The sequence below is a fragment of the Protopterus annectens genome, chromosome 3.part0, assembly GCF_019279795.1.
Source record: "Protopterus annectens isolate FY-2018-M chromosome 3.part0, PAN1.0, whole genome shotgun sequence".
NCBI classification, from domain to species: domain Eukaryota; kingdom Metazoa; phylum Chordata; order Ceratodontiformes; family Protopteridae; genus Protopterus; species Protopterus annectens.
This window is the reverse complement of record NC_056731.1, coordinates 97,063,876-97,088,875: the sequence shown is the minus strand read 5'-3', so window position 1 is coordinate 97,088,875 and position 25,000 is coordinate 97,063,876. Positions and strand designations below refer to the sequence as shown.

The 25,000-nt window shown below is 44.7% G+C and overlaps 1 protein-coding gene across 8 annotated transcripts in view; it reads left to right on the top strand.

Annotated features, from left to right (window-relative positions):
* The window catches only part of LOC122796266 (phosphofructokinase, platelet), a 987,903-nt gene that overhangs the window by 952,242 nt on the left and 10,661 nt on the right, over window positions 1-25,000 (top strand). For all 8 annotated transcript variants that reach the window (XM_044064600.1, XM_044064606.1, XM_044064604.1 and 5 more), the window contains one exon: window positions 7,238-7,343. In XM_044064600.1, coding sequence (XP_043920535.1) covers window positions 7,238-7,343 — 106 coding nt within the window. The remainder of the gene's footprint in view (window positions 1-7,237; window positions 7,344-25,000) is intronic.

The window sequence follows — 25,000 nt, the reverse complement described above, 5'->3', positions numbered from 1 at the left end:
ACAAGAATCACCTGCAAAAATGAAAGAAATCAAACATGCACAAGGCTGTCCACTTAATCAGTCAACCTTTTCACATCAGTAGCAAGTATGAGTGTGTGTGTTTATCATAGGGTAGCCAAAGATACAAGAGGCATACACCACAGAGCTCACCATTTTGTAGCTCAAAAAAGGTGCAGGTACTGTCATGCACACTGTCCAACCCCACGGAAGTAGTGTTCTTAGTGACAAGCATGAATTCTCTTGTAATGATAACATTGAATACAATACCTGAAAGTTAATCCCGTAGTCAGGAATTTGGCAAGCTATGTCGACAATGAACTATCCTTTCATCAGCATGAATCCACTATTTTAAGTAAGCTGTTTTTCATCACACATCTTTTATCTAAAGGTGTGGCATACATGTCCGGGGATATAATCATTCCATTGTACTCAGCTCACGTTAGGCCAGCTATTGAATGTAAATCCCCTTTTGGTATGTACTTTTCCAAACACTTGTCACTAATGGAATGACCACAACAGTTTGAGTAAAAAAAAATCAGTGGCATAAATCATAAAAACTGCGCAGACCATCTCAAATCTTTGTCCCTCTTCTCTGTGAGGAGGTGACCTGCCTCACTGATAGAGCCTCAAAAACCCTGTCCTGTCACACCAGTTGCACATCTTCAAGCCCAGTAAAGAGGTAGGAAGTAAATGTCCAGCAAGTCTTTGTTCTGCCCTCCTCATGGTTATTCAAACACTAAAAAAAACTACCATGTGAATGTAAGGCTAGGTTTCTTAAGATCCGCACATCAGTAGTCTACTAGGCACCTATGAAGGTATGAAAATAAGCAACAGTTAGATGGACCTTCCAGGTTAGCAAAATAAACTAAATACTACCTCTCAGTGCTGTAAACTACATGGGGGGAAGAGAATGGATCCATATTTGCTGCCCATGCCTCATTCTGCAGCACTTTTGATGGGGAGTGTAATATCACATGAGTGTCTTGTAGGATTAGAACAATATGATTCCCATGTACATAATGATACAACAAATACAAGACATGCAGGATAGCCATATTATAGTTGTATGATGAAAAGTAAAAATTAATCATTTGTGTGTGCTGACTAAAATGTGAAAAAATGTAAAGGAAATCTGTATTTTTTTTTATTTGTTTTTGACCCTCTTCCTTGACCTTTGGGCATGTCCAGCCATAGCACAACCCCCCCACCCCCACCGCCCGTTCTACCTGCACTAGCACCACACATCTCCTGTGGATGGAGTCTTCCCTTTCCAGAGAGAATTAATCTTTAGAGCCCTCCTTGTCTTTGAGACGGACAAGACTGACACTGGAGCAGCAATTGGGAGCTAGGGGTTGTTTTGTCCACCCACCCATGGCTGAAGAAGACTTGCTGTGCTGGAGTCCCACTGTGCATGTTTAACATAACTAATGACAGATGTTCTTCGTCTACCATTGCTGCAGTCCTGACATATGGGTATTCCGCTGTCCACCATCGGCCCGAATACCAAAGGGCTAGAATCTGGCGTCGGTCATGGCGCTCGAGGCTGACATCAGTATGTGCCAGTACAAATGCGCATGACCGACGCCATACCCTCAGTCTTTCTTGCCGCGTGGTCCTAAGCAGAAGCAGTGTTTGCCAGTGCCGTTTGGCTTTCTGGAATTGTCGGTTTTCGAGTTTCAGACCGAGACCAAGTTGGCTGAGTACTCGCTAGACACTTTTGTCTTTTCTTGCCTCAGTATTACCGGATGTCAGAAAAAGTTAATAACTGTATTTCTTGTGGGACACAGATTCCTCATAGGGATTACCATTTACTCTGTATTCCTTGTTTAGGGCCTGAGCACGGCGTTGTTGGGTGTCGCTTTTGTGCTGCCTTTGATAAGCGCACTATTACACGTCGCTTGGACTGTGCTAGGCTAGTGTTTGGTAAACGGTGCAATTATGACATGCCGCCGATTCTCCGCCCAGTTCGGCTAAAAAACGCAAAGAGTAATCCTTTGCGGTCCAAACAAGATGAGTCCATTGCGGACGCCGGTTCGGTAGAGCCACCGACTTCAACGGCTCCTTCTGACAGTTTAGCGGAGTCTCCAGGGAAGCCTTTGCTACTTCAGGAAGTGGCTTCTCCTGTTGTAGGCCAGGCTGAAGGGGCTTCTCATGTGTCGGTGGTTCCCTCCCCTCACAGAGTTTCTAGGCCTCCCCCTTCTCATAGTAACAGCCTTTCTAAATCTAAATCTGCCCCTGCTGGTGTCTGTCCACAGGGTCCAGCTCCTAGAAAGCACATGTTAAAGGTGGCGGAGGATTTGATTACTTTAATTAGGGGTTCTATGCCTCCCCCTGAGAAAAGGCCCAGGGTAGAGCCAGGGATAGAGGGTCTGGATCAGTCTTCCAATGACTCTGATTCTTCTGTGGAAGAGCCCCAGGATTTCCCTCCCTACTCTGATTCAGAGGCTGAGGATTCTCCTCCCTCTCGCCCTCCTGAAGATTTTTCTTTTTCTGAAACCTTGCATTCCATGAGGGAGCATTTTAAATGGGAAGGCCAGGATTATTCTGATTCTCGTAAAAGGCTTAGAGAATTCTTGTTTTTGCCTCAGCATAGGCCTTTGGCTATTCCTCCTGTATTAGATGTTGTTCAGGATGTTTTTTCTGAGGTTTCTCTTAACCCTGACTCTTTGCCTCCTGCCCCTGCTAAACCAGATAGATACTGCAGGGTACCGAAGCTCACTAGTATTTATACAAGGGTCCTAGGGCTGACCCAGACACCATTGCTCAAGGCCCCAAGGGTGTCAGGGCTGCTGTGGTTAACAATCCAGTTCCTTTGGACAAGGATGCTAGAGCTCTGGATAGGTGGGGTAAGAAGTTGTATACCTCTTCCACTTTAGCTATGAGGGCTTTACATTGTCAAAATTATTTGCTGGGCCAATTGAACTGTAAAGTTGATGCTTTCTGAAGGTATTGAATGTAAAGTGCTTCAGGATTTAGTGCATGTTTCAGAACGAGTTGGTAAGCATTCTTTGCAATATGGTTTTGATGCTTTACAGGCTTCTTCCAGGGTGGCTGCTACTAGTTCAGTTCTTCGCAGGCATGCCTGGTTAAAAGTTCAGACATTGTCAGAGCATGTTAAGGCTCGGATTATGGATGCTCCTTTGCAGTCTGATGTTCTTTTGGCCCTCCGTTGAATCAGTTTTGAAAAATGGAGGAAAAAGCTAAGTCTATGCAGACAGTTAAGGATTGTTTACAGGTTCAGCCCCCTAAGTTCAGTAGGAATTGGCCTACTAAAGGGTGGTCTTTTCCCTCTTCAGATTATCAGTCTAGGGGCAGGTCTAGGCGAGGTAGGGTAGAGCTTCCTCTCAGGGCCCTGCTACTCCTAGGACTTTGGGTTCTTTACCCCTTCTGCTGGGGAGGGCAGGGGTCAGTCCTTTCGAAACAAACTCAATGACCTGCCTTCAGCTGCCGGACGCTGCCATGCAGGCACCTCCGCTAGGAGGAAAACTGGGACTTTTCGCAGTATTGGCATTTTGTTACCCAGGACAAATGGGTATTGGACATTGTAAATCGAGGCTACAAATTTTATTTCCACACTTTCCTCCTTTCAAAGGTATGCCAGATGTGCCTCATCAGCAAAGACTGGAAGCACGGGCAAAAATTTCTTCTCTGCTTCAGTGGAGGGCAATACAGGAAGTACCTTCTGCTGAAGGAGGCACAGGGTTTTATTCCCGTCTTTTCTTAGTGCCAAAGGAAGTAAATACTTGGAGGCCAATTCTGGATTTGTCCGTTCTAAACACCTTTTTGGGAATTCCAAAGTTCAAGATGTTAACGTTGCAGCGGTTGCTGCCTATGCTGGGCAAGGCTCACAGTGGCCTATCTTCACATTCCTATCGGGCCCAGTTCCAGGAAGTTCCTGAGATTTCGGAATGGGAATTTGCATTGTCAGTTCTCTGCGTTGCCCTTTGGCTTGTCTACTGCACCCAGGGTATTCACAAAAGTCCTGGCTCCAGTAATTGCTTTTTTCAGACTACAAGGAATTCAAATTTATCCTTATCTGGACGACTGTTTGTTTCTGGCTCAAGGCAAGCAAGAACTTCTTCAACATCTTCACTATGTAATGACAGTTTTAAGATGCCTAGGGTATTCTGTGAACGAAATAAAGTCCAGTCTAGTACCCTCACAAGAGATGTGTTTTCTGGGTGTGGGACTGAATACAGCAACCCAGATGGCATTTCTTACCCTGGACAAACAAAGACATCTTCATCAATACTTCCATCAGCTTTCAGTAATGTCCAGGCTGACTGCAAAGACAGTCCTTCAAGCCTTAGGGTTCATGGCATCTTGTATTCTAGTGCTTCCCAATGCCAAACTGCATATGAGGAAGTTACAATGGTATCTCAAAAGCGTGTGGACTCAACACAGCCACGATTTGGACACTGTCATTCAGATTCTCCCTTGCATACAAAAAGAATTTCTGTGGTGGGCTCAGGAATGTCACCTAAACAAGGGACTCTCTGTGACCCAGCCAGAGGCATGTCAGATATTAACGACAGACGCCTCGAGTCGGCCTGGGAGCTCATCTCAAGGAAAATGGATTCAAGACCTTTGGCCCCCAGAGCTACTTCATTTACATATCAACATGAAAGAGATGCTGGCAGTTCAATTTGCTTTGGAAGCATTCAAGAGCCTACTTCAATCAGGACTGGTGTTGATTCGAACGAACAACACAACAGTCATGTGGTACATCAACAAGCAAGGGGGAACCCATTCTTATCCATTGTGCAGACAAGCAATGCTAGTATGGAAAACTGCTTTAAAATTGCACATCACTCTTCGAGCACAGTTTCTGCCAGGAGCACAAAATTCTTTAGCAGATGTTCTGAGCAGACAGATTGTGGATCCTCGCGAATGGAAGTTGGATCATCAGGTGTTTCTGCAGTTGACCATGGCTTGGGGAACTCCAGACATAGATCTGTTCGCTTCTCCTCTGAATTATCAACTGCCAAAGTTTTGCACAAGGCTATTTCATCCGAAAGCCTGGAAAATAGATGCACACTCCTTCAGCTGGAGAAACCTGCACGTGTATGCCTTTCCTCCTTTGCCTCTTCTTCCAAAGGTATTGTAGAAAGTCAGGAGGGAAATGCCTCGCATGATTCTGATAGCACCAGATTGGCCTCGACAGCATTGGTACCCTCTCTTAAGGAGTTTAATTCTTGGGACACCTTGGCCATTACCACAGATTCCTCACTTATTGACTCAGGAGGACAATCATTTTTCTCAATATCAGTGTGCAATCTCTTTCCCTGACAGCCTGGAGAATTCAGTTTTGGGGAAGGAAGGCCTGCAGCTTCCACAACAAGTTTTGATGTTCTTTTGGAAGCCAGGCCCTACTACTCGGAAAGTTTATGCTGATAAATGGGAGAGATTTTTTCTTTGGAGTGCAGCTCACGGCTTTGATGTTAAATTGCCTAACTTGAGTTGTATTTTGCAATATTTGACTGTTTTGTTAGACAAGGGATTGTCTTTCTCTTCTGTTAAAGTGCATGCTGCAGCTATTTCTGCTCACTATGAATGTGACCCTCCTTTGTTTTCTCATCCATTGGTTAGACAGTTTCTTAGAGGGGCAAAGAATATAAGACCCCCGAGAAGAGCTCCCACTCCAGCCTGGGATCTTACTTTTGTTTTGGAGAAGCTGACTCTGCCTCCATTTGCACCTGCGGCTACAGCTGAGTTGAAGTTGTTGTCTTGGAAGACTGCTTTTTTGTTGGCTGTTACTTCTACTCGAAGGGTCTCTGAATTACAGGCCCTCATGGCAGTAGAACCATTTCTGGTTTTCACAAGGACAGAGTTTCCTTGCGTACTAATCCTACTTTTATGCCTAAAGTAATTTCAAATGTGGCACTGAACCAATCTGTACATTTGCCTACTTTTTATGCTGACCCCCGAAATAAAGGGGTGAAAGTTTTGCATTCTTTGGATATGCATAGGCATTTAAGATATTATTTGAGCAGAACCAAAGAGTTCAGAAGATCTCAACAGTTGTTTGTTTCTTTTGCTTTGACTTCACAAGGGAAAGCTGTTTCAAACCACACCATCTCCAAGTGGATTGGCCATTGTATTGCTTTTTGTTATTCTCATCATGGGAAAGATGTTCCTGCTGGGATCAGGCCTCACTCTACTAGGGCTACGGCCACCTCTACTGCTTTTTTGAGAGGGGTAGCTGCTAAGGACATTTTGGAGGCAGCTACTTGGAGTTCTGTACATACATTTACTAAGCATTATCATTTACCTCTTTATTCTAGGTCTAGGGCTGGGTTTGCCACTGCTCTTCTACAGGGCATGTTAGCAGCTCCTAATTCTATTTAGTTGGCCATCCTCCCTGTTTTCCGTTGCTCTGGGATTCTACCCATATGTCAGGACTGCAGCAATGGTAGACGAAGAACATAGTACAGTTTTGTACCTACCATAAATGTAGATGTTCGAGGATATCCATTGCTGCAGTCCAAATTTCCCTCCCTCCTACCCCCTTATTTAGGTTTGGGTTTGGGTGGTATTTTTTGCATTCTGACGTCTGAGGCAAGAAAGACTGAGGGTATGGCGTCGGTCATGCGCATTTGTACTGGCACATACTGATGTCAGCCTCGAGCGCCATGACCGACGCCAGATTCTAGCCCTTTGGTATTCGGGCCGATGGTGGACAGCGGAATACCCATATGTCAGGACTGCAGCAATGGATATCCTCGAACATCTACATTTATGGTAGGTACAAAACTGTACTTTATTGTGCCCAGGCTGCTGGGCAAGCAGTTGTGCTCACCTGCCTGCCAGTCCCTATTGCTTTTTATCATCTACCCTGTACCATATGTCACTTGAACAGTAGGCCTAACTGCCATCCGTCCCTCATGATGGGTAAGGCTTACCTTTGCTGCTCACGTCCATTCTTTCCCAGTGCTTCCAGCACCTAGGCTGCCTAAATTAACCCAGATTTCTGGGGTGGCAATCTGGGCTGTATCCTTCTGAGCAACAAAGATGGTTAAAAATTGATATTTTTTCTAGTTTTGAACCATGTTTTCAGAGTCTTGTAAGTGAATATTGGATGCAGTGGTTAATACAGTTATGTTTTTGTGGGGGTATAATTCATGTTTTGTGGTACAAGATTCTGTAGTTGTCACTGATAAAGCTGAATCATGTACTTAGCAAGAACCTGCAGTGTTGCAATGTGGGAGAATTAAACTACTGTAATCTTTCTTTGTAGGAAGAGTATTTGCCAACACCGTAGATACAGCCTGTTTGCTGGGGATGCGCAGACGTGCCCTTGTCTTCCAGCCAGTGTCACAACTTAAAGACGAGACTGACTTTGTGTAAGTATTTCAGGTTTTGTGTCACAAAGCACAGGAATGTCAGTTGCCTGTTGGCAGGCTCAAATGCCACATAGTTATCCATATTGACACTACAGAAACAACTAACATAGCTCTGAGCTAAGCTTCTGTAACATAACAACATATGCAATGTCTTCTTTATAGTTGTGCCATTTTATTCTGTGAAATGGAATATTCAAGTTCTTGTAGCTCCCTCTAAGGGTTTCAGTTTTGCATTTGTTTTTGAAATTGTCAAACGAAAGGTAAAATTGGAACTGACTTTATGGTGTCATCAATATTTTTTTAATAATAGTCTGCTTTCTATTTATTTCTGCATTGTAGTTAAGAGTAACACTGTAGGAGTCCCTTTCGTTACCAACTGGTTTGGAGGAAACAGTTTGTTCTACTTAATGTACCTAAAAACTGATAACTTTGTTGGCCAAAACACAGGCAGCCAAGAGATTGTGAACCTCATTTCATTACTAAATGTAACCCTAACGTACATACTCCATCTGACAACCGCCCCTCCACACAGACACACGCACACATTCAAACCATCACTCTTGTATCCCACAGCTTGTGTGATGGTGCCAAAGGCCAAGTCTATTGAAACATTCAAGTCAATTTCTTAAAACGGTTTATGCAACAAAAAAATGATGTTTTCTTAAGTTAATGTCCCTTTCACTCCTGCCACAGAGAGAAAAATATTCATATTTTCAAAATATGCAGATGTATACCAGAATGTTTAGTAAGGTGATGAGTATGAGAGCAGAGGACTTGTATGGGGTTCAGGTAGCTGTGCGCATCCCCCTCCAAAATTAAAAATAAAAATTGACTACAGCAAATTTGGTTGTTCTCTGGCTACCTTAGGCTACTTGTAAAGCAATATTATTTTTTTCCAAAATATACAGATGTACAGTAGAATATTTAGTAAGGTGGTGAGTATGAAAGCAGAGGCCTTATATGGGGTTCAGGTAGCTCTGTACCCCCCCCCCCCAAAAAAAAAAAAAAAAAAAAAAAACGGTAAAAATAAAAATTGAAAAATTGACTGCAGCAAGTGTGTTGATGTTCTTCGTGTTTCACTGTAGCAGTCATTACATTTGGGTAATCTGCTGGTAGGTTGCCCTCAGTCGGCGTGAATAACAAAGTCTTGGGTCCTGCGTCGGTTGCTGTCTCCTCTTCCATGACATCAGGTCATCAGGGGTATAAAACATGCAGCCGATGCCATTTTATTCAGTCTTTCTTGCCACGTGGTGCCCGAAGCAGAAGCAGTTCACAAGTGCCGGTCGGCTGACTCCTGAAATTTTTGCATTCGAGTTTCAGAACCGAAGTCTTCAAACTAAAGCTAAGTACCCCATTGGGGAAACTTTTTCTTGCTCCTTACCGATGTCAGTAAAAGTTAATAATTGTATTACTTGTGGAAAGCCAATACCTCATAAGGATTTTCATTTGTACTGTATTCCTTGCCTAGGCCCAGATCACAATGTGCCTTGCTGTCGGTTTTGTGCTAGATTTAACCAAAGCACTATTAAGCGTCTGTATATTTTTGCTTCTAAATATTTTGATTCAAGATTTAATTATCCTGAAATGTCGTCGGTTAGCAATCCAACTACCAGAGTTCACAAAAAACACAAAGAAAATGACAGGACTGTCGAGGTCCAAAACCAACAACGAAACTTCTCCTAAGCCAGTTGCTGGTTCGCCGGTACTCAGTGAGGTGCTTTCGCAGCCCTGATATCCATTACTTTTGAGTCTTAGGCCTCTACCGAGACCCATTCGGAGTCCGGTATGCTGCGAGATTCTCAGAGTATTGAACCCGCCAATGTCCCTCCCTTGGATGGGTCCGGAGCCGCTGAGCAGGCACCGGCTTCTGAGAGTGTTTTCCGGCCTCAACATTTCTAAATTGACGCCAGCCTCAAAAACAAGGTCAAAAACATCTGTTTCTGTGTCTAAAAAAACTGACGCATGAGCCACGTGCTCAGGCCCCTATGCCTAAAAAACAGATTATCAAAATGGCTTGAGGATTTAATTACCTTGATCAGGGGTTCCCAACCCCCCCCCTGCTAAGAGGCCTAGGCAAGGCACTGATATGAATCTTCAGATCAGGTTTCCATTTCTTCTGATTCCTCTTCTGATCAAGAATTTTCTATACCACCGTATGAGGATTCTGATGCAGAGGAATCCATTACATCTGCATCTCCTCCTGGGGATTACTCTTTTGGAGAGACTTTGCATACTTTAAGGGAACATTTTCACTGGGAGAGTCAGGACTTCTCTGAATCAAAAAAGAGGCTTAGGGATTTCCTCCTTCTTCCTCAGCATAGGCCTTTGGCAATACCTCCTGTATTAGACATTGTTGATGTGTTTTCGGAATCAAGCATGCTCCTGATTCCCTACCTCTGGCTCCTAGTAAGCCAGACAGATATTACAGGGTTCCTGACTCTCACAAATTTCTATTCAAAAATCCTGCTGCTGATCCTGAGACTATTTCTCAGGGTCCCAAGGGTGTAAAGGCCTCTACAGCCAAAAAGCCTACCCCCTCTGATAGAGATTCCAGGGCGCTGGATAGATGGGGAAAGAAGGTTTACACGTCTGCAACCTTGGCAATCAGGGCCTTAAACTGCCAGTTGCATATGCTTAAATATCAACAGCATGTTATGGGCTTACTGAACAGAAAATGATGTTGATTTCTGATTGTGTGGAAAATAGAGTTACAGGAATTATTGCATTCAGCAGAACAGGTTGGAAAGCATACTTTGCAATGTGGTTTTGATTCCTTGGCGGCCTCTTGTAGGGCCACCGTTACTGAATCTGTAATTAGAAGGCATGCCTGGCTCAAGGAGCAAAATCTGCCTGATCATGTTAAAACTAAATTGTTGGATGCCCCTTTGCAGCATGATACTCTGATAATAAGGCAGAAGAGGTTTTAAAGAAAATGGAAGACAAAGCTAAATCTATGCAAACTGTAAAAGATTTCTTGCAAGTGCAGCCACCCAGGTTCAGTAGACACTGGCCTACGAAAAATTGGTCCTTTCCTGTGTCCAAAAGAGCCACTCAAGGCAAATCCAGGCACTCAAAAGGCTCCAGATACCAATCACAGGGTTCTTACAGGTCAAAGCAATGGGGTGGCTCCACCTCCAAAACTGGAGGAAACAAAGCACAACCGTACAGTAAGCAGTCTCAATGACTTTCCTCTACCATCACCAAGCACTTACCTTTTGGCAGCCCCCTTGGGCAGAAAACAAGCACTTCATGCTCAAAATTGGCAGTTAATTACCCAGGACAAGTGGGCATTAAACATAGTATCCCAGGGGTACAGATTTCATTTCCATACTTTGCCAGTTCCAAACGGATGGCCGGATCTGACACAAAACCAGTGGGCAGAGGCCCAGAAACAAGTCAGGTCTCTCATGGATATGGGGGCTATTCAACCGGTACCAGAAAAGGAAAAAGGACAAGGTTTTTATTCAAGACTTTTCTTGGTACCCAGAAAAGACAATTCATGGTGTCCACTACTGGACTTATCGATTTTGAATACGTTCCTGGACATTCCAAAATTCAAAATGCTGACTTTACAACAGCTGCTGCCTATGCTAGGCAGGAATGCTTGGTTAGTAACTCTAGAATTAAGAGGCATACCTGCATATCCCAATAAGGGAATCATGCAGAAGATACCTCCGCTTCAAAGCAGGTTTTTTGCATTACCAATTCTCTGCACTGCCCTTTGGCTTATCTACTGCGCCCAGGGTCTTTACAAAGTGCCTGGCACCAGTAATTGCATTCTGCAGACAAACAAGCATTCAAATTTATCCTTATTTGGACGACTGTCTCATTCAAGCAGAGGACAAGGACACTCTTCTTCAACATCTGGCATTTGTAAAAAGGCTTCTAGCATGCCTAGGGTACAACATAAACGAAAAGAAATCACAACTGGTACTCTCTCAAATAATTACATTCCTGGTTGCAAGCTTGAATACAACTGCCCAGATGGCTTACCTTACGCCAGAGAAACAAAGGCAACTGACAACATACTTCAAAACAATGGCAACAAAAACCCAGTTATCTGCAAGACAAATTCTGCAGGCTTTGGGGTTCATGGCATCCTGCATTCTACTAATTCCATATGTGTGACTGCATATGAGGAAACTTCAGTGGTACCTAAAAAGTTTATGGAGTCAACATTGTCACAGTCTGGAAACAATGATTTCTCTCATTCCCTGCCTACAACAGGAGTTTCTTTGGTGGGCAGAGACATGTCACCAAAACAAAGGACTGTCATTCACTCTACCCCCCCCCCCCCGCCACCCAAACTCTAATTACAGATGCATCCGACTATGCTTAGGGGGCCCACCTGGCGGGGAGATTCATTCAGGGCAAATGGAGCCCAACCCAAATGCATCTCCATATCAACCAGAAAGAGATGCTAGCTGTTCAGAATGCTCTGACAACCTTCAAGGACTTACTTCATCCAGGACTACTGATAGACAGACAACACCACAGTTATGTGGTACATAAACAAGCAGGGGTAAACATTCCTACCCCCTTTGCAGACTAGCCATGGCCTTGTGGAACACAGCCTTGACTTACCAAATGCATCTTCAAGCTCAGTTCCTGCCAGGAAAACAAAATACACTGGCAGATGACCTAAGCAGAAATCTTATGGACCCTCACAAATGGAAACTGGATCCACAAATCTTCAGCATGTTAACATAGAAATGGGGGAGCCCAGACATAGATCTATTTGCCTCTTCCCAAAATTATCAGTTGGACAAATTCTGCACAAGAACTCATCACAAAAAAGCATGGAAAGTGGATGCCCTATCCTTCAGCTGGAAAAACCTATCAGTCTGTGCCTTTCCCCCTTTGCCTCTCTCTACTCTCCAAGGTCTTACTAAAAGTCAGACAGGAAAAACCAAAAATGATCCTAGTTGCTCCGGACTGGCCTCACCAGCACTGGTACTCCGTTTTAAGGAATATGTCTCAACTTCCTCCATGGTACTTGCCTCAAATACCTCCTCTACTGTCTCAGCATAACAGTCAAATTCTACACACTCAGCTCCAAACTCTGAATCTTGCAGCATGGCTGATCAATTAATTATTTAAACAACACCTCACAGTAAATCTGTGATTGATGTCATTTTGGAAGCCAGAAGGCCTAGTACTAGAAAATCTTATGCTGATAAATGGAAGAGATTCTGTGCTTGGAACCAAGCACAAAGAACAGACACAGCAAAGCCCAATATTCCTCAGATTTTACAATATTTGACTGAGATGCTTGACAAGGGCCTATCTTTTTCTTCTATAAAAATCCGTGCCTCTGCCATCTCGGCTCATTACAACACAGAGCCTCCCCTCTTTTCTAATCCTCTGCTTAAATAGTATCTTAGAGGGGCCAAAAATTTAAGGCCCCCCAGAAGATCACCAACTCCTGCATGGGACCTCAATTTTGTGCTGGAAAAGCTCACCCTGCCTCCTTTTGAACCAGCAGCTACTGCGGATATAAAATTTATATCTTGGAAAACAGCTTTTCTCTTGGCAGTCAATTCAGCAAGAAGGGTTTCAGAACTACAGGCTCTCATGGCAGTGGAGCCTTTTATTACATTTTACCCAGACAGGGTGTCCCTCAGGACCAATCTTTCTTTTATGCCCTAAGGTGGTATCCAGTGTGGCTCTTAACCAAACCATTCATTTTACCCAAATCCGCAGAACAAGGGGGAGCGGATTCTGCATTCATTGGACGTACACAGACAACTAAGATTCTACTTAAACAGGACCAGATTTCTTAGAAAGTCTGAGCAACTACTGGTAGCATTTGCTGCAGGGTCAGAGGGGAAGGCTATATCAAAGCAGACTATTTCTAAGTGGATAAGCCACTATATTCGTTTCTGCTACTTGCACCATAGTAAACCTGTGCCCAAGGGGATCAGATCACATTCCACCAGGGCTGCCTCTACTTCAGCAGCTTTTCGCAGAGGGGTTCCAACCAAAGACATTCTAGAAGCTGCTACTTGGAGCTCTGTTCATGTCTTCACAAAGCATTATCATTTGTCTCTCTTCTCCAAGTCCAGGGCAGGCTTTGCCACTGCAGTTCTGCAGAGCCTTATAGCTGCTCCTAATGTTGTTTAGTTCCATCTTCCCATCCATAGCTTTGGGATTCTACCCAAATGTAATGACTGCAGTAGTGAAACACGAAGAACATAGTACACTTGTGTACATTTACCATAAATGTAGATGTTCGAGTGTATTCACTGTTGCAGTCCAGGTTACCCACCCACCATCCCCTTTTCTATACCTTTTCTTTCCTTCACTATACACTAAAGCTTTTGTGGTGTATTTGCTTTTAGATGAAGGTAAAGTGGCACCTGACATCTGGGGCAAGAAAAACTGAATAAAATGGCATCGGCTGCATGTTTTATACCCCTGACGACCTGACGTCATGGAAGAGGAGACAGCAACTGACACAGAACCCAAGACTTTGTTATTCAGGCCGACTGAGGGCAACCTACCAGCAGATTACCCAAATGTAATGACTGCAACAGTGAATACACTCTAACATCTACATTTATGGTAAGTGTACACAACTTTACTTTCTCTGGCTACCTCACACTGTTTGTAACATGAGTAGTATCTCAGCTGGATTAGACTCCAAGTTGATGATGCATTTTACTTGCTTTCACTTCCCAAAGTATTTGGCTGTGGTTGAACAGAACTGACAAGGCACTGTAACCTTGCTTTGGACCTCAGAATATATCTTCTGGGCTTTAATTTAGTTTTTACTTTGGCAGTTTGAAGGACTTTTGAAGACAGTGGTCTCTGTCTGAGAGGAGGAAGTGTGTGTTCTTGATGCTTTATTAATTTACTTTGTTGAACCTGTCATTGATAGTGAGGGATCAGACAATTTGTATTTGTTTCATTGGTGGTACTTAAACCTGTTACTGTGGCTTTGACCTGAAGCCACAGCATATATACAGTCTTGTCCTGTGTATGTAAGGAAGGGGGGGTGGCCTTCGTGGAGTAGTGCTATGTAAAAAGAGGCACGGGATAAAATGTTCAGGAAGTCTTCAACATGCAATTGTCAAAGTAGTGCTGTTTTTTTTTTTTTTTTAAGTGGTTCTAATTTTAATTGAAGCAGTACACGCAGTTTGTTTCAGGAAGGTTTTGTTCTTTGTCTTGCTACTGTGAATATTTATTAAATGATTTTTGAATGATATTAATTTGCAGACTTGTGATTGCTCATTTAGAATAAATGCTACATTCCTTAGCATCTGTATGATTATTTCCATTTACTGTTTTATATATATATATATATATATATATATATATATATATATATATATAAAATATGTGTGTGTGTGTATATATACATGTGTGTGTGTATATACATGTGTGTGTGTATATACACGTGTGTGTGTGTGTATACACGTGTGTGTGTACATATGTGTGTGTGTACATATGTGTGTGTGTGTATATACCGTGTGTGTGTGTACATACGTGTGTGTGTGTACATACGTGTGTGTGTGTACATACGTGTGTGTGTGTACATACACGTGTGTGTGTGTACATACACGTGTGTGTGTGTGTACATACACGTGTATGTGTGTGTGTGTATATACACGTGTGTGTATATACACGTGTGTGTATATACACGTGTGTGTATATACACGTGTGTGTGTATATACACGTGTGTGTGTATGTGTGTGTGTACACACGTGTGTGTGTGTACACACGTGTGTGTGTGTGTACACGTGTGTGTGTGTGTACACACGTGTGTGTGTGTGTACACACGTGTGTGTGTGTGTACACACGCATAGGTGTGTGTACACACGCAGGTGTGTGTGTGTACACACGCATAGGTGTGTGTGTGTGTACACACGTGTGTGTGTGTGTACACACGTGTGTGTACACACGTGTGTGTGTGTGTGTACACACGTGTGTGTACACGCAGGTGTGTGTACACACGTGTGTGTGTGTACACGTGTGTGTGTACACATGTGTGTGTGTACACACGTGTGTACACATGTGTGTGTGTGTACACACGTGTGTGTGTATACACGCATGTGTGTACACACGTATGTATGTGTACACATGTGTGTGTGTACACACGTGTATGTGTGTGTACACGGACCCATGTGTGTGTGTGTACACGGACCCGTGTGTGTGTACACACGTGTGTGTACACACGTGTGTGTGTACACACGTGTGTGTGTACACACGTGTGTGTGTACACACGTGTGTGTGTACACACGTGTGTGTGTGTACACACGTGTGTACACACGTGTGTGTGTGTACACACGTGTGTGTGTGTACACACGTGTGTGTGTGTGTGTACACACGTGTGTGTACACACGTGTGTGTGTGTGTACACACGTGTGTGTACACACGTGTGTGTGTGTGTACACACGTGTGTGTACACACGTGTGTGTGTGTGTACACACGTGTGTGTGTACACACGTGTGTGTGTACACACGTGTGTGTACACACGTGTGTGTGTACACACGTGTGTGTACACACGTGTGTGTACACACGTGTGTGTACACACGTGTGTGTGTGTACACACGTGTGTGTACACACGTGTGTGTACACACGTGTGTGTGTACACACGTGTGTGTACACACGTGTGTGTGTGTGTACACACGTGTGTGTGTGTGTACACACGTGTGTGTGTGTGTACACACGTGTGTGTGTGTGTGTGTACACACGTGTGTGTGTGTGTGTACACACGTGTGTGTGTACACACGCGTGTGTGTGTGTACACACGCGCGTGTGTGTACACACGCGCGTGTGTGTGTACACACGCAGGTGTGTGTACACACGCAGGTGTGTGTGTACACACGCAGGTGTGTACACGTGTGTGTGTGTGTACACACGTGTGTGTGTACACACGTGTGTGTGTACACACGTGTGTGTGTGTGTACACACGTGTGTGTGTGTGTACACACGTGTGTGTGTGTGTACACACGTGTGTGTGTGTGTACACACGTGTGTGTGTGTGTACACGCAGGTGTGTACACACGCAGTGTGTACACGCAGTGTGTGTGTGTGTACACACGCAGTGTGTGTGTACACACGTGTGTGTGTACACGTGTACACGTACGTGTGTGTGTGTACACGCAGTGTGTGTGTGTGTACACATCGGTGTACACGTGTGTGTGTGTGTACACGCAGTGTGTGTGTACACACGCGTGTGTGTGTGTGTGTACACACGCGTGTGTGTGTGTGTGTGTGTACACACGCGTGTGTGTGTGTGTGTGTGTACACACGCGTGTGTGTGTGTGTGTACACACGCGTGTGTGTGTGTGTACACACGCGTGTGTGTGTGTGTACACACGCGTGTGTGTGTGTACACACGCGTGTGTGTGTACACACGCGTGTGTGTGTACACACGTGTGTGTGTGTGTGTACACACGTGTGTGTGTGTGTGTACACACGCGTGTGTGTGTACACACGTGTGTGTGTGTACACACGTGTGTGTGTGTGTACACACGTGTGTGTGTGTGTACACACGTGTGTGTACACACGTGTGTGTGTGTACACACGTGTGTGTGTGTACACACGTGTGTGTGTGTACACACGTGTGTGTGTGTACACACGTGTGTGTGTGTACACACGTGTGTGTGTGTGTGTACACACGTGTGTGTGTGTGTGTACACACGTGTGTGTGTACATATGCACATATATATATATATGTGTGTGTGTGTACACACGTGTGTGTGTACATATGCACATATATATATATATGTGTGTGTGTGTACACGTGTGTGTGTATATACACGTGTGTGTGTGTGTATATACACGTGTGTGTGTGTATATACACGTGTGTGTGTGTGTATATACACGTGTGTGTGTGTGTGTATATATACACGTGTGTGTGTGTATATACACGTGTGTGTGTGTATATACACGTGTGTGCGTGTGTGTATATACACACACACATATTATATATATATATATATATATATATATATGTGTGTGTGTGTGTGTGTGTGTACACGTGTGTCTGTGTGTGTGTGTGTGTGTGTGTGTGTGTGTGTGTGTGTAGGGGAAAATGAACTTAGGAGACCCTAACAAATACTCCACGGTCTCAAAAAATGAAATAAATATTAGTTACAGAAGGATAGATATGGCCTTAGAAAGTTTATTTTTAGATGGATTGTTAGATAGGAAGACATATGAATATTTAAAAGTGGACAAACCTAAAATTCCTACTATTTTTGGGATCCCAAAATAAGTAAGAACGGAATGGATCCCCCTTTGAGGCCAATAGTTTTGGCTGAGGGTTCCAAAACTTTGCCACTAGCCAAATTTGTGGATGTTAAGCTTAAGAAACTGTGGCTTAAGAGAACCAACAATGTTAGGTAGTCCAATCTCACCTTCATTTTTACATATGGGTTTGGAGCCGAACCTCGGCTCCGACTCAGCTGATTTACAAGCTGGAAGACTTCTGGTTGGCTCGTGGCTAAGCAGGTATCCCATGGTGCACCAGTGCAATCCCCAGATCTCTTTTGCCGCGTCGACGAGTTTGGATGTGCTTCTCTTGGCTCCGGCTAAGTCCTTTTCAAATTATTTACATTCATAATGGATATTGCATATTTAGTGTTATTTAGTGTTGTTATCTTATAGGCTTTTGCCTAAGTTGTCCTTGTGGACTTTTTTGACTAGTAGTATTAGTATTCTGTGCGCCAGTTAGTTAGGCGCCGTTGCGCATTTTGCCTAGGTAGAGCGTTAGTTTTGGCATTTTTTTTTCCGCTCTTAATCAACAGGGGCTCCTGTTGATTTATTTGTAGTGCTCGGATCCTTTTGGTCTCTGACTGTTAACTTGTTGTCTTTAGCGGGGCTCCGCTAAGGTGATATTTATAGAATTGCTTTTGCTAGTTTCTGCCTTTAGTAGGTTTCAGAAAAATTTGTATTTTTGATATCTCAAATTTTTTCCTGTGTGACTGAACCTCTGTGTGTGTCTGTGTTAAATACTTGGTCAGTTTAAGTTAGAAGACCTAGTTTCTGTTACACCGGGCTAGGCCCGTTTAACTTAGAGGACCTAGTCCTTGTGTAACTCTTCTGCAGGGCTAGGCCCATTTTAGTTAGAGGACCTAGTCCTCATTTATTCTCTCTCTTCCTATATCTCCTCTGGTTTTGCATGTGTGTCTGCAATGTCTAAGGATAGCAAGGAGCATAAACCCTCTGGGTTCAAAAAATGCGTGAAATGCTCCCAAAAAATGTCATTAACGGATGGCCACAGTAGCCATGTCTACTGTTTGGGGGCCATCCACTTGCAAGAGTTATGCTTGTTCTTCTGTCATGCTTTCTCTCGTAGAGTTTTACAGGAGAGAAAGAACAAGTTGGTACTCAAGGGTCTCTTGAAACCAGCCTTTGAGGAAGCTTTATCTAGTTCGTCAGCTTCCTCCATGTCCACTAAATCCAGATCGGAGTCAAAATCAAAATCTTCAAAAAGGCCTTCTCCAGCACCAGCTGGTGTCTCGGAGCAGCCTGCCAAATTATCAAAATCTGCCTCCTCGACTCCTCGGTCTTCGGAGCCTAAAGAGAGCATCTTTGGTATCAGTGTCAGTCACAGGTGCTTTGGTACCTACTTCTGAACCATTGGAAATAGTTGACTCTACTGCTCAGAGCCGGTCTGTAGAATCCCTACTGGTCTCTTTGCTAATCAAGTCTCCAGTGCCTTCTAGGTCGAGATCCCCTACTTTATTTTCCAGATCTTCCAGGAGCCTTTTGGAAGAAGATGTGGAGAGGGCAGTACTGAGACTGCTGAAGTAGTCTGCTCTGCCTAAATTTTTGTTGGTTCTGACCCAGTCAGTTCCGGAGCCACTCAATCCTGTTTTGCCCTAGTCTGTTATTCCTCCTCCGAGCCTTGTTGGCCCTTCGGAGTCGGAGTGCTTGTTACCAGCAAAGGAACTCTCTGTTCCGGCTCCCTTTGCTGCTGCATTGGAGCTGAGTTCAGCTCTGACACGCTCGGCTCCATCCATCGTGTCCAGGGACCAAAGCTCTTCTGTCGGCGCTGATGGGGAGGGTTGGGATTGATCTTTGGTTCCAAGCCTTCCTCTCTGTGCGTCCGCCAGGGTGAGCTCGGACCCTGCATCTATCTCAGAGCTGATGGCTCTGGCTTGTCTCTTCGGAGCAGGGGAGGTCTTCGGAGCCGGAGAGGTTGGCTTTTGAGGTGATGCGCATGCTGTCTCAATCAACAGCCCCTGCAAGTGGTACAAGCACTCTTTCCCACAGGGCACCCACTTCAGTCTCAGCACCTACTCTCTCCGGAGACAGCAGAGACCTGAAGCCTCAGGAGCCACCGGCTGGTGGCCCCCACTCTTCCGAGGCCTCCCCAGAATGTCCCTTCGTGGAGCCCCCCCTGGAAGAGGGTATGCAAGAGGAAGCATATTGACTCCCAGGATGAGTCTCTGACATCGGACACCAACCTCGAGGAGTCAGAAGGGTCCCCCAAGTCGTCCTGTGATGATGTCTCCTTTGTGGACATCCTGGAGATCCTTAAGCAGAGGTATGATTGGCCCACTGTCAACCCTTCTGATGAGGAGTTTGTGTACCTGAAGGCTTTCAGGTCTCAACCTTCTGCCTCTTGGGTGTCTCCACCTTTCGACGAACTAATGGATCTGGTTAGTCAGAAGGTGTGGGACACTCCCGATGCCGTGGAGCCAGTCCCCAGGAGACCAAATAAGTTTCTGTCTGCCCCTCCTGAAAAAAAGTTCTTGTCTAAGGGCATTCCCGTAGATGCCGTGGTGGTGGCGGCAGCCACGAAGAAGGAGTTGGTGGAGACTTCTTCCTCTGTTCATCCGCCAAACAAGGAGTCTCGACAGATGGACAGATTTGGGAAGCATGTATTTAGTTCAGCGGCATTTACCCTTCGATCTCTGAACTGTCTTACTCACTTCACGAGGTTGCAGAGGGATCTCCTCAAGGAGTTAGGAGATTCCATACCGGGTGCTTGTCCTGAGGGAGTCCCTGATAGGATTTCTGCTCAGTTGTCCACCCTAAATTCTGTAGTTAACTCCTCCATACCGCTTATCTCCCATGTGACTGATGAAGCGAGCAGAGCAGCGGGTTCAGGAGTTGCCCTTAGGCACCACTCCTGGATGCGCCTGTGTAATTTTGTGGAGCCATTCAAGTCCACCTTCACCAATGCCCCATTTGATGATTCCTCTTTGGTCTCAAGGTGAAAGAAACACTCACTTGGTGTGAGCAGGAAGGAAAGACTCTCTCTGCCGTGGGAGTCTGTTTTACCGTTCCCTCTTGACCATACCCCAAAGGTCAAAGGGGAGGTAAAATGTGGTTCAAAAAGTCCCAGAGGGTCTTTCCAGACACACAGAGTGAATCCTCCCTCAGAGGCAGAGGAGGAGGAAATGATAGACGTCGCCCTAGAGGCAGAGGCGGTCTGCAGTACCAGCAAGACCGTGATTCCTTTCGAGGACGGCCTTATCAGCGCTCCTGATGTGGGGCCCCGACTGCGTCTCTTTGGGGCCAGTCGGGAGGTTGCATCTCTTTGTATTCAGAAGCCTGGCTAAATATCACCCAAGACAAGTGGATACAAAGAGTTGTTACCAGAGGCTATATCATACCCTTTTCCCTTCCACCGTTTGTTCCCAAAAAGATCCCAGATGTTCCACCCAATCACAGGGATCAGGCAACTCTGGAGATCAACAAGTTGCTCTTAAAAAGAGTCATCCAGCCCATCCTAGCAGACCAGATAGGATCCGGATCTTACTCCAGGTTCTTTTTAGTCCCAAAACGAACCGGAAACTGGAGGCCAATTTTGGACCTCAGCAGATTAAACAAATCCCTGAAGAAGGACAAGTTTCGGATGGTCACACTGCAGTTGATACTCCCATTGTTAGGGAAAGACTATTGGATGTGCTCTGTGGAGCTCCAAGACGCCTACTACCATATAAAAATGGACAAGGCGTCAAGGAGATATCTGCGCTTCCGGCTGGGAGCCAGTCATTATCAGTTTCGTGCTCTGCCCTTTTGTCTCACCACAGCCCCCAGGGTGTTCACCAAATGCATGGCAGTAGTGAGAGCTCACTTGAGACGTCAGGGATTCCAGGTGTTTTCGTATTTGGAAGACTGGCTCCTGACCACCCCCCCACCAGGCATCTACTCATCCAAAACAGGGAAGCCACCATTCAACTTTGTGCTCAACTAGGGATCTCCATAAACTGGGAAAAATCTGCATTACTGCCCTTGCAATCTGTGATTTTTATAGGCGCAGAGGTAGACACAGTGGATATGACCGTTCGTCTTCCCGCCGAAAGAGCACAAAACCTCATCTCACAAGTTCAGCGTCTTCTTCCTCTTCGGAAAGTCAAAGCAAAATAGGTTCTTCAACTTTTCTGTACGATGGCCTCAACCATTCTTTTAATACCTTTAGCCAGGTTGCACATGAGAATCCTCCAATGGCTCCTGTCTTCCCAATGGTCATTCCAATATCTACCGCTGAGTCACCCTATCCTGCTGATGGAATCATGCAAAAAGGACCTTCTTTAGTGGATAGCCCCCAACCACTTGTTCACGGGAGCTCCCTTCCTTCCTGCCCAACCCATTGCCACTGTGACCATGGATGCCTCCCAGGTCGGGTTGGTGGGGCATTATCTTGGCAGGACTGTCCACGGCACATGGCAATAACACGAGGCTCATCTGCATGTCAGTGTTCTGGAGATGAGGGTGGTGCTTCTGGCGTTGCAAGCACTTCAGGACCTTCTTCCTCCAGGGACAATTGCGATACAGTCGGACAGCATGTTGGTTGTGTGGTATATCAACAAACAGGGCGGTACCAGATCTTACCCACTCTGTCGAGAGGTATCGATACAGTCGGACAACATGTCGGTTGTGTGGTATATCAACAAACAGGGCGGTACCAGGTCTTACCCACTCTGTCAAGAGGCCATGCAAGTTTGGGAATAGGCGATTTCTTCCCAGCGCTTTCTGGTGGCAGCTCACATTTTGGGGACAACCAACATGATAGCCGACAAGCTAAGCTGGGCAATCTTGCTGCCTCACGAGTGGTCTCTGAAACGGGAAATAGTGGAACAGATTTTCCAGAGATGGGGACAGCCTTGCTGCAACCTTTTTGCCAGCCCAGTCAATGCCAATGCAGCTATTCTTCCCTGATTTCCCCTCCAGGGGGAAACACCCAGAGTCCACGATTAGCCCACGGGACTTCTGTATGCCTTTCCTCCATTCCCTCTTATCTCCAAAGTGATTCAGAAAGCCAATTGGCTGGGAAGCAAGTTGATCCTCATTGCTCCTTATTGGCCTCGTCAGGTCTGGTTCCTCTTCCTCGAGCCTCTTCCTGACCATCCTTGGATTCTGGACCCAGTTCCAGATCTACTGACCCACATGTCAGGTTCGCTACATCCCGCTCTCCACACCCTCAAATTGACAGCATGACTGCTCCAGTTCCATCTCTAGTTAGGCTTCATGATGTTTCTTCCTCAGTGTTACATATTCTCTTATCCTCGCATAAACCCTCAACCAGAAGGCAGCATGACAGTAAATGGAAAAGTTTTTCTATTTTGGCACAGAAAATGAATGTGGATCCTTGCATTGCTCCTATTCCCGTGATTCTGGAATTCCTTTCGGAGCTTTTTCAGCAGGGATTTGCCGCAGCCAAAATCAAAGTACAGTTGGCGGCAGTCTCTCATTTTTATTTAGGGTCCCCAAATGCCAACCTTATGTCTCATAAGCTATGCAAGACTTTCTTGAGTGGGGCCACTTTATTGAGACCACCATTGCAAGAATCTGTGGCTTCTTGGGACTTAAATTTTGTGTTGTCCAAATTGACATCCCCTCCTTTTGAACCCTTCTCAGTCATCTTCTTTAAAATATTTGTCTTGGAAGACTGTTTTTAGTAGCCATTACGCCAGCCAGACGTGTATCTGAGCTACAAGCCCCGTCTATTAAGCCACCTTATTTAATCTTTCATAAAGATTGGGTATCTTTACGTACCAATCCTTTGTTTGTTCCCAAAGTTTGTTCTAATGCCACCTTAAATCAGTCCATTGAGCTTCCAGTTTTCTTTCCCAATCACTGTAATGCAGCTGAATATCGTTTCCACCAGCTGAACGTTCATAGACAGCTACGTTTTTATTTGCAATGGACCAAAGAATTTCGGAAGTCAGACCAGTTATTCATTTCTTTTTCCAACTCCAGATTGGACTTGCCAGTTTCTAAGGTGACATTGTCTAATTGGATTTCTAGTTGCATAGCCTTCATCTACAATTCGTCGGGCAGACCTTTCCCCCACAGGATCAAGGCTCATTCTACCAGGTCTCTGTCTACCTCTGCAGCCTTTCAAGCCAGGGTACCACTTGATCATATTTGTGCAGCAGCTACGTGGGCTACCCCTCACACCTTTATTACACATTATAAATTGGATTTGGCATCCAGGGGTAGAGCATCCTTTGGCTCCACGGTGCTCGTGTATTTTAAAATGAGCCACCCAAGAATACGCTAGGGATGCTGTCCCATATGCAAAAATGAAGGTGAAATTGGACTACCTAACATAAAGAAGTTATGTACTCACCATAATGTCCCATGTTGGTAGTCCATCTCACCCTTCATTTTTACCAACCCGCCATCCTGCCCCCATCCTGGAAGATCTGGAGGTAATAATTTGGTTGTCTTGGTTGGTGACCCTTTAGTATTGGTTTGTTGGTTAGGGGGTTTTCTGTTTTTAGCGAGCAGCAAACAAGATCTGGGGCTTGCACTGGTGCAGCATGGGATACCTGCTTAGCCACGAGCCAACTAGAAATCGTACAACTTGTAAATCGGCCGAGTCGGACCCGAGGTTCGGCTCCGAACCCATATGTAAAAATGAAGAGTGAGATGGACTACCAACATGGAACGTTATGGTGAGTACATAACTTCTTTTTTTGAGAGATTCTTGAGATCTTCTAAGGACATTGAATCATGATCTATACATTGAGAATTTATGTTTCATAACAATTGATGTTGTAGATTTGTTCTCATCACAGTGATGATGGACTTAAGATACCTGGAAGAACTAATTTTTGAGGATGAGACTTTAACCCACGATGAGTGTACTGTGGTGATGGAGTTTATAGATTTGGTTATAAAGTTCAACTTTACTTCAAAGGTGAATTTTTTCACCAGAAGAAAGGAGTAGTGATTGGGTGCCGCTTGTGCACCCACCTATGCCAATTTGGTCTTAGCCAAATGGGAAGAGAAGATGGTAATCGAATTAATATACAGTAACAACTGGTCACTTTATAGAAGATTCCTGGACGACATATGTATCCTATGGGAAGGGCTAAAAGAAGAGGTAGAAAAATGTATTGAATATATCAACAACGGTACTAATTTTCTTGAATTTACAGAATAAATTACGAGAAGTTGGAGTACTTGGATATAGAAATATACAAGGAAATTTCACGTTTTAATTCCAGGGTGTATAGAAAGAGTCCCTATTCTAACTCTTATTTGCACTTTGAAAGTGCTCACCCTGTGTACTCCAAGAAAAATATAGTTAAAGGACAATATATTAGGGCCTGCAGGATGACGTCCAGAAACAAAGACTTTGAAATGGAAAAAAGGTTACCAAGGAAAATGTTTAGGACGAGGAAATACCCAGATGATAGACAAAATTGAGACAGAAGTGACAGAAAGGAAACCAAATGACT